At 46.4% G+C, this 9373-nt stretch overlaps 1 protein-coding gene across 1 annotated transcript in view; it reads right to left on the bottom strand.

Moving 5' to 3' along the window:
* Positions 1–3251: 3251 nt before the first annotated feature.
* The window catches only part of ZNF398 (zinc finger protein 398), a 28052-nt gene continuing 21930 nt past the window's right edge, over positions 3252–9373 (bottom strand). Inside the window, 1 exon segment of the mRNA XM_030308693.1 lies at positions 3252–9373. Within this exon segment, the coding sequence (XP_030164553.1) occupies positions 9305–9373 (69 nt within the window). The 3' untranslated portion in view covers positions 3252–9304.

Below are 9373 nucleotides of genomic sequence, written 5' to 3'. Positions count from 1 at the left end.
CTATAGAAATGAAGCAAATGTCTACCACAGCTGTAAAATCAAATGAGACGAGAACAGTGCTTAGCACATAATAGGCACCCAACTAAGGTAGTTACCCCCCAAGATGTCTTACAATTATCCTTAAAATTGTATCTACTTTGTCTTTTTAAAGGACTGGTTCTTCTCTTCTAAAGACCAAGATCTCTGAAGCTACTTACTGCCCTGTGTAGAGGCGGGCCTACCACAGAATCACCCCAGACTGGTACCCTTTGGTCCCATTGCACTTAGTAAAATAAAAGGCATTGTCGGCCCAGGTGAGACCTGTGCTTACAGCATCATATTCCAATGAATAATTATCAAGTGGTTTCTCTGTTAGACACCCTTTCCAGATACAGAATGAGTCTCCTGTGGACAGTCGTATCCTCAAGGAGCTTACAGGCTAGTGAAGGTTCTATTCCCTGCATGATAAGCTCAAAGCTACTGAACTCAAACAGAATTTAAATGTACAGCTTTCACTGTACCAGCATTATTCTAGAACCACCATGCTTGGTGACCGCAGGCCACAAAAACCAGTGGTAGCTACAGCTGGGTGGGAGGGAGGGAAGGGGAGGCAGGGCGGGGCGGGGGAGAATGGATCAGGGACACCTCCCAAAAGGAAAACAAGAAGGGCCCGAGGAAGGGGCTGCTGGAGCAGCACTGCCCACAGACCCTCTGATGGGTACTCCAGTGACCGATGGCCTGACGGGGCTGAGGGCTGTGCTAGGAAGGCGGGGAGATCTCATACTGGGAGGGCTGTCTGGTCATTAGACCTGTTTCTCTGAGTCACTGGGTAACCAAGAGGCAGTTTAAATTATTGAGGGGCAGAGTAAGCAGCTGGACAGTGTGGATTATAAAATGTCAAGTATCGTTGTTAAAACAGCTCTTGTGAGGGAAAGAGACCCAGGCTGTGGACCCTCTGTCTCTCTGGTGGGAACTGCTTTTCATCTCCTCACTAGAAGTTCCATAACTACTGCTCTGGCCAGGGTGTTTGAAGTGATAGATGCTGAACCAGAGGATGTGGGAGAGGCCAAAGGAGAGGGCATTCATAAATGCCAGAACATTTATGTGTTGTGATGGGTCACTTTACACACCAACTTGGTCGGGCCCAAGAATGGCCGCATGGTTGGTAAAACATATTTCTGGGTGTGCCTAGGGGGTGTTACCAGAAAAAATTAGCATTTGAATTGGTAGACTGATTATGGAGAAGATGCCCTCATCCAAGTCATTGAGGGCCTGAATAAAACAAAGAGGCAGGGGAAGGGCAGATTAACTCCTTCCTTGAGCTGCGACATCTATCTCCTCCCGCCCTTGGACATCACCTCTCCGGGTTCTTAGGCCTCTGGACTCAGAATGAATTGCACAACTGGCCTTCCTGGTATTCCAGCTTGCAAGTGGCAGATCATACGACTTCGGGACCTCAGTAAATGCATGAGCTAATTCCTAGAATGTATCTCCATATACCCTTTTAGTTCTTTTTCTCCGGAGAATCCCAACACGTGTGTCTATCACTTCCTAGGTATTCCTGCTGCCCCCATGCACTCCACGCCCCTTCAACAACCACAAGCTTTATTTGAGGAAGGGAACCTCCAGATTCACTCGGCGAAGCCAACACGGTAACCGGATTTGCACTCCTATCTCGGTTGTCTCCCCACGCCTAATTTACCAAGCAGGCTTAGGGCCTACAGTGTAACCCACGGGAAGGAGAACAGAGCAGCGGCAGGTCCCCTCACCCGCTGGCGTGTCTGTGGTGACAACTTCCTGTCTTCACGTTAGGCTCTAGTGCTGCCAACCTCCAAGGAAGGGTAACCTGTGGGTGTCAAAGTCGCTGATATCCTAAGTGTGACTAAAAATCAGGCAGGGCTTTTGGAGGGGCGGGCACTGCGGGGCGAGGTGATAAAGCTCCGGCTACTTAAAGAGGCAGAGTGCTGATGGGAGGGTCACAGCAAAATGTTTTGTATTCTAGAGTTTTAAGGTCAGTTTGCTCTCGCTAATGAGTTTCCAACATACTTGCCCTTTCAGACCCACCTCTGCCAACGTTTTTATTCAAACTTCAGTGTGTGCGTGCATGCACACACATTCCCTCTTTGTCACTAACTTCTGAGAATTCCTGCTTTGCAGAAAGTTTAGAGAAAATACTACTTTTTCCCTCCTGAGTTTATTCTTAGCCTACTTCAAGTAGGCATTTCGTCACCTTCTTTACAAGTCTTGGCACAGGATGAGTGAAGTTCCCTGGCTCTCTTCAGTTCTTAATGACTACGGTACTTTGCTCAGTGTCAATAAATATGTGATTGCTTGGGTGCCTGAGTTAGCTACTCAACAGTTCTACTGCGACAGGTGTCCAGGGCTTAGAAACTCTGTGCATGCAGAAGACAGGTTTTGTGTTGGTAAATTAACAATCGCAGTATGTTCTCTTGAATCCTCCCGACGGGCGTCACTTCAACTTTTAAGTGTGGATTTGATTACTAAAAATGGTCAAAATTCATTCCAAATGAAGTCCAGTGCTCCTACAGAGTTATACTGGTTTTCCTAAATGCGACAAATAAGGTGTGAAACCCCGTATTATTGTTAAAGCCGAGCCGGTAAGGACATCACCAAGATCACTTTTCGTTCTTCATCAAACTGCTAGTGTCACGATACGAGTCAGGGTACACTGCAGGCACCAGAACGGATCCCATCTGGGCTCGTCCGGTATGCTGACAGGTGTCACACACACGGGTCTCTATGGCCAGAGCCGCAGTGGGCGCAGCAGAGAGAATGCGGCTTTTCCGCGGCCTCTAGAGGTCCTACACGACTGCGATCAGTCAGAACTTTTTCAACCACCATGCCATAGCCTTACTTCCTACGAATTAGGAGGCGTTGTGGATTCAGTGACCCTGTATGAATCTCCGATCCAACAGCTCCTGATCCAGTAAAGCAGGCTAACTGCTCATTTCCAGTCCAAGAATTCACTTTCTTGTTCTAGGATCTTCTAAACTTGCAGGCACATTAGAATCGCGGGGGGGACTTAAAAAAAAAAACAAAACACCCAGGCTCCACCCCAGGCAAATTAGACCATGCCAGGGTGGGCCCTGGCACAAATTTATTTTTTAAGGTCCCCGGCTTCGTCTCACGTTCAGCCGAGATCAAAACAGTGTGCCTGTCTCCGCCTTACAGGATCACCCTGTGGCAATGAGCATCCCGAATTAGTACTTATTGGCTAATAAACATGGGACTGATTGAACTGTTCTTGTCCATTGTTTTTATCCTGCTGTTTACTCAGTGAGCTTGGCTTGTAGATATTGTTTTCCTTACACAATTTTTTTACAACTACAATTCAACGCCAAGAACTGCCGTGTGTAGACTGCTTTCTGTACTTCCTGGATTTTGAATTCAGCCTGTGTAGCCCGGTCTCTCCAGTAATGTGCTCGCCTTTCTAATTTGTTACAATTCCTCATATACATAAAGCTGGTTATCTGGCATAAGTTGCTGGTAGAAGTGAACGCATTATATAGATAGGTCTGACACTTTCTGCACCAAGCTTTGTTTTCAGTCTCTGCTCACACATACCGTTCTTCCCACTGCTTCCCAAATTGCCGTCTCGGGCCAGCTTCTCCCCAGCGCAGGCAGGCAGACTGGAAGCGAAGAAACAACCGCTGCCTGGCCTTGAACGAAAAGATGCACCAACAACATCCAGGAAATTGTTTAACTGGTCAACAAGTAATTCTGCATCGATGTCAACACTTTCTTAGGCCTGCAGTATGTTTCAAAGTGCTTTCAAAGACCTTTCCTCATTTGAGTGACCTATGTAAAGTTAGTAAAGTGGGCATTATCCTCATACTAGGAATGAGAAAAGCAAAATGAGATTCAAACTCTGGCCTCCTGACTTCCTTTCCAAGAACTTTTTCATTACGATAAGCCTTATTCTTATAAAAGCATTATAGATGCTGGACATAAAGTATTTTACATTACAAACATGGGGAGGAAGAACCCACTTTCCAAAAAGAACCACTGAATGGCCCCAGCACCCTAGATCCATCATTGTTATTTTGGTACGCCTTCTTTTTGTCTTCCTGTGCTTTAAGTAAAATGCAGTCGAATGTGTACTGTGTATTTAAAACAAAATGTTATAGTTTTGCTGGAATTTTGTCAGTTTGTATGGCTTTGGAGTAATTATAATACGGTTAGAATAGGAGTCTACGAATGCATACCTCTCCAAGGTGTTTTATTCTACTGTGTCAGATGCAATCTCTCAACAGGGCAAAATCTGGGGAGAAACCAGACAAGGAAAACAGGACCCAGATGTAAAATGTTTAAATTCCACGATTTTGGAGTTGGAAGAACCATCGTGTTCTGTCTGCATATTAGAATTAGGAAGATGAGACCTACAAATTAAGTGGCTTGCTCCCTATCAAGTAAACAGTGTTCAGCTAGGCCAGAATCCCGTTTTTAACTCCTGCTCAGGTGGTCTTTCCACTGGATGATTATGCACTGAACACCCATGTCCCTATCAGCACGTGGCCCGTGAGGGATACAAAACAGGATATGGCCTGTGTTCTTGGTTAGTAGCTCACTTTTTAGACCAGTTTCAAGATTTTACAGTAAATAATGGCTTTGCCATTAAAGCCACATAGCTCAATGAGACTTTATCAAATATTTCAAATGTACCTGGCAGTTTTTGAGAGCATTGCAGCACACTGCTTCTGAGGCTTCTCTGATTGGGCCGTATCTCTCTGCCTCCTTTAGTGGTTGATTGGCCCTAGGGGTGAAATACTTTTTTGTTTTGGAGAGACAACATGACCTAGCTGACAGAAGTCATTGTGTATGCGTATATATAGGATCATGGCAAGAGTTACACATTTGAAAAGAAACTAGAGCGGGGCCAGAAAGGGAGGAGTTAACACCTTAGAAGGTAAGAGATTGCTCATGTTGCAAGATACATAAATAGTACCTTCTAGTTCCCTTATGGTAGGGACAATAAGCTCTGGTCTCTTAAAGTCCTAATGAAGTAGACGTCTTTGAAACAGAGACTGTCCCCTGTCCTGGTGGTGCCAGAAATACAACCCTGTGCCACCGTTTGCCCATTCCCAGGGCCACAGACCCTGGTGCAGGAAGCACAGGACGTTTCCTCCTGACCACAGCTGACTGAACCAAGATGAGCGTGCAGCCCAAGGGCAGCCAATCCAAGGGTTGGCTGGAAACCTTTGTGACCTGGTATAGAAAGGGGAGCTGGGCCACATCGCAGGCTTTAGAATCTGAAGGAAAAACAAAAGAATCAGAGCCACGTGGGGTCAAGGTACACAGAAACCTGTGGGAACCAGGAGGTACAGGAAAGACAGAATACAAGAACAGGTTAAACAGAAGCAAAAGACAGCAGTCAAAAAGCTGAGACATCAGGCAATTAAATGCTTCTGTAGAGCAGCCCAGACTTAGGATCGTCTCTCCAGTCGGTCCCGTAACCTTTCTGGATAGTTTCCATACTGACCCCTGTGTTGGCAGGCTCTGAGCTAAGCACTTCACACAGGCTTCCTTTTCCTCTAAGCCCCAAACCCTCTTGAGACCTAGATGTCATTCCATTTTACAGATAAGGAAACTAGGCTCATGATGGTTACATAGCATATGTTATGATATTTCTGATGATGCTAGGACTTGAATACAGGTCTGACTCAGAGTCTGTGCCCATTAAGCTCTACTAACCCACGTGTGTCCTTCAGTTAAGGCGCTGTGCACGTCCCCCTCCCCTCCTCCCCTCCCTGCCAGTTTGACCTAACTTGAGGTTTTTGCTTAAAGAACCTGGTACTTCCCTACTCAAAGGATGTCCTATGTATAGACCCTGTGAGTTTGTAGAGTTAACGGAACAGGGTGAAAGCATCCACCAAACACACAGAAGAAACCTATCTGATGATAACAGAGTTCCTCATCTATAAGAGCCATTTGGGGAAAGACTTGCTTTGACTCATTGCTATTGAGCAGCCCTCAGACAGCTTTTTGTTGTCTAAGAAGCTTCAATATGGGGTGGAAGGTGGGGGGGAAGGACCAGGGCGTTCTGACTCTCCTCGGAGAAAACCTGAGCAGAAACTGGGTTCTCCGTCCCATTTGTTATGAATAAAGGAACCCGGGTCCTTTATTATCAACAAAGTTTTTGCGGACTGAGACAGTGGACGTTTGTTATTCCCCAGTAAGCAGCCATCCGATCTCATCCTGGTTGAGATGGGCATGGTCACCCAAGTCTTTCCAAAACGCTCCAAAAAGCAGCCCAGCAGTCTCCCACTGGAACCTTGCAGTCTTGTTTACGTAAAGCACTGCTCTAGCCAGAGCCCAGCTACCGTGTTTCCAATATTAAATATCCAGCAGAAAGGACCAGAGTCTTCTTTCACTTTCTAGACAAGCAATCAACTTCCATTTATTTTCACACCTGTGGCTGAAACAGAGGCTCATCTAATGGTTGACGATGAAAAACTTGGCAAGCAAGAGTGAATCTGGTTAGAGTCAATATCTGGATCTACTCCAAGGGGATATGCCTATTGTACGTGACAGACCTCTTAGCCCAGGGGCAAGACTGACGGAGAGCACATTTCTGGGTTCTCGTCTTTTCCTATCTTGCTGGTCATGACAACCAATCCTCAGCTACTTCAACTGCAGTTAAATGGTTTCTCTCAAGAGCCCTCGATGGACCAAGTTTCTCCACACTCTGAAACCTTTCTGTTGGAACTTAAGTTTTCCACCGATACATTTATGCATCCGCTCAGGAATCTTAAGCAAACAAACTCTAGAGCTGGCCCGGAGTTCTACCTGTTAGAGGATCGGTTGCAGGGAAAGGAGACCAGAACGCACAATCGAAAACCCCTGGTGTGTATGGGGCTGAGGATTAGAACACGGACTTCCATCTTTCTGGCATGGCCCTGCCCATTCCCTGTCATTCAGCTTCATGGCTATTGCCATGGCATTTGAACCACCTCATTGATATCTGAACCGTTGTTCAACTTCTTGCCAGAGTGTGGGTCCCTGCTGACTACAGTTCCTTGCAGAAAAGATGTGGGATGTATATGTAGCATTTTAACCCACAGGTCTCTCTCATTAACAAGCTCTGTACCCTCGTTAAATCTTTGAGTAGAGAGTTTTGACGTTATCTAGACCAGCACCACACCTAATGTAGGGATCCCTTTCTAGCACACCCAGGCAAATATTCAAATCTTCCAGAAAGGGAACTCACCACCTAAGGTATGTGCTTTGATTCTTGTCCCCTTTAATGAGGAGACAAGGTTCAACCAGAGCTGGATCTCACAACAAGTTCCTAGTAGGTCACCAGTGAAGCTGGAACCCTGGCTTTGGGAGCCCCAGAGCCCCTACATTTACCTATAGTATTGGTCTAGATTCTAACTAGAAAGCACTAATCCCAATATGCTGGGTTCTTTTCATCAGTTGTCCTGGTTTGTTCTACACTGGATTTTCTCATTGCCTTCAGACTATAAGTTATGGCAGGGAATCAGGTCCACACTCATTCTTAGGTCTCCGTGATCCCCTGGTATTGTGAATGCCAAGAGCAGATGTTTCATAAATGCAATTGTCCTCTAAGGGCAGCATGTTCAGACAGAGCCTTCCCAGGAGCAAAGCTAGCCAGGGCAAAACCTTTTTCCTAGTGTGTTTATGCATAGATAGGTGGGTGAAGGCTGGGCTAGGGTGATAAGGGAAAAAATGGGTGCCTCCCTTATCATTTCATCAAGAAAACTGTCTAAGTACTTGCAGACCTTGTTTCCAGTGCATCTGAGAAAGATTCAGGGGAAACAAGAGAGGGTAGGAATCAACAGCGTTACAGCCCAAGACTTAGGGCAGTCTCTCCCACCTCAGGCTCCCAGCCGGAATAAAATAAATCGAGTTTGGTCAAGTTTCAACAAGAACGTCTCTGCTTGGATTGGAGGGGTCTTATTTGGCTTCACCTGGAGAGAAGCCAGAGTTAGGATAGGAATTTGGCAGAAGAAATGAACCACGAGTTTTTTTAATTTCTTTTGTTAATTTTCACTTTTTTTTCCTTCCACCAGCCTCACCATTTGCAGATGAAAATTTGCAGTCTGTACAGGGAAAGGGACTTATGTCCCACTGCAAAGCCATTAGTGCAGGGACCACACTCCGATGCCCTCCTCTGACTGAATGATCCGAGCACATGGGAGCCAAGGTCCCTAAAGCAGAACAGGCAAGAAGGGGCTGTCCCTTGTCTGTACTGGCTGCTTGGTGCTCAGGGACCCACAAAGCCCTTCAGTCTGCCCACTGCCAAGGGAGAGCGCGGAAGGGGCACGCAGACACGGGTAACTCAAGAAAGCTGAGGAGAGCACCATCATCTCACTACTGAGGAAAGGAAAAGCTGAGAGCCCGGGCACTTCTGAAACTCCGTAACGCTTCTGGAAAGCGCCGTGATCTTTTCTGCTGATGACTGTCAAGAAGATGAGACGCAGGAACGAAAAACCAGCTTATTAGCTGGAAATAAGGAAAATCTGACATAAATTTTTATGTCATGGTTCAGGCACAAATTTCAGGCTGTTCTGTCATTTCTCTGGGCTCTCTAGATTTTAAAGCTGGGGCTAAGGACACTGCTCCCGCTTTTTTAACCAGGACCTCCACAAAGGCTCCTAGCAGGTTAAATGCCAGTAAGAGCCTGAACTCTTCAAATCAAACTATTCAAGTTAGGAAACTGTTCTCCTTAAGAAGCTTTTTAAAGTCAGGCTTCTTGCTTCCCCCGATATTAAACAAACGTATTAGAAGAATTAATCTAGGAAACCTAGGAAGGCAGTCTTGAATTCTCATCTCGGGAGAGGCAGTACATCAGCACAGGAGCAGGTTTTAGCTGGTATCAGGAAGGGGCGCACGCGACCCAGGCTCCAGCACTCCCTCCTAACACCATCTCACCATCAAGGAATTAACCAGAGGTTCGGTGAGACATTCTCATGCCTCAGGATGGGCTCTTCGAACTTGGGAGGCTCCTTCCTACCTAGAGCCACAATCATTATTACCTTACGACCCTGTGATGGATTACCAGAGGACAAATCTTGCTTCCTAACTCTCTGCAACATTCGTACCTAACATTCTTATACAACTTCTGCTTAGGTAATACTTTTGAAACGATCGGGATGCTGGGTCCCTTTCCAGGTCTTTCTGGGTTTCAAAGTGTGGTGTTCTTGTAATGTTGTCAAGTTCCAAATTCCGGCGTGTCTGTAGTCAAGTGTGTAAGATCCCAAACTCACGGACGTGCCACACGGCGATCACCGCGGAGGGCCCAGGGGCCAGCGGGCACGGAGAACCGCGAAAGGAGCGAGATTTACAAAACTCCCCCTCCGCTCCCTTCCCCGTACCACTGACTGGTCTCTAGACCTTCGGTGTTAACGCC

Source organism: Lynx canadensis, chromosome A2, assembly GCF_007474595.2.
Source record: "Lynx canadensis isolate LIC74 chromosome A2, mLynCan4.pri.v2, whole genome shotgun sequence".
In the NCBI taxonomy this organism is placed as follows: Eukaryota; Metazoa; Chordata; class Mammalia; order Carnivora; family Felidae; genus Lynx; species Lynx canadensis.
Note: the sequence above shows the minus strand (reverse complement) of the source record. Positions and strands in the feature narration are given on the sequence as shown.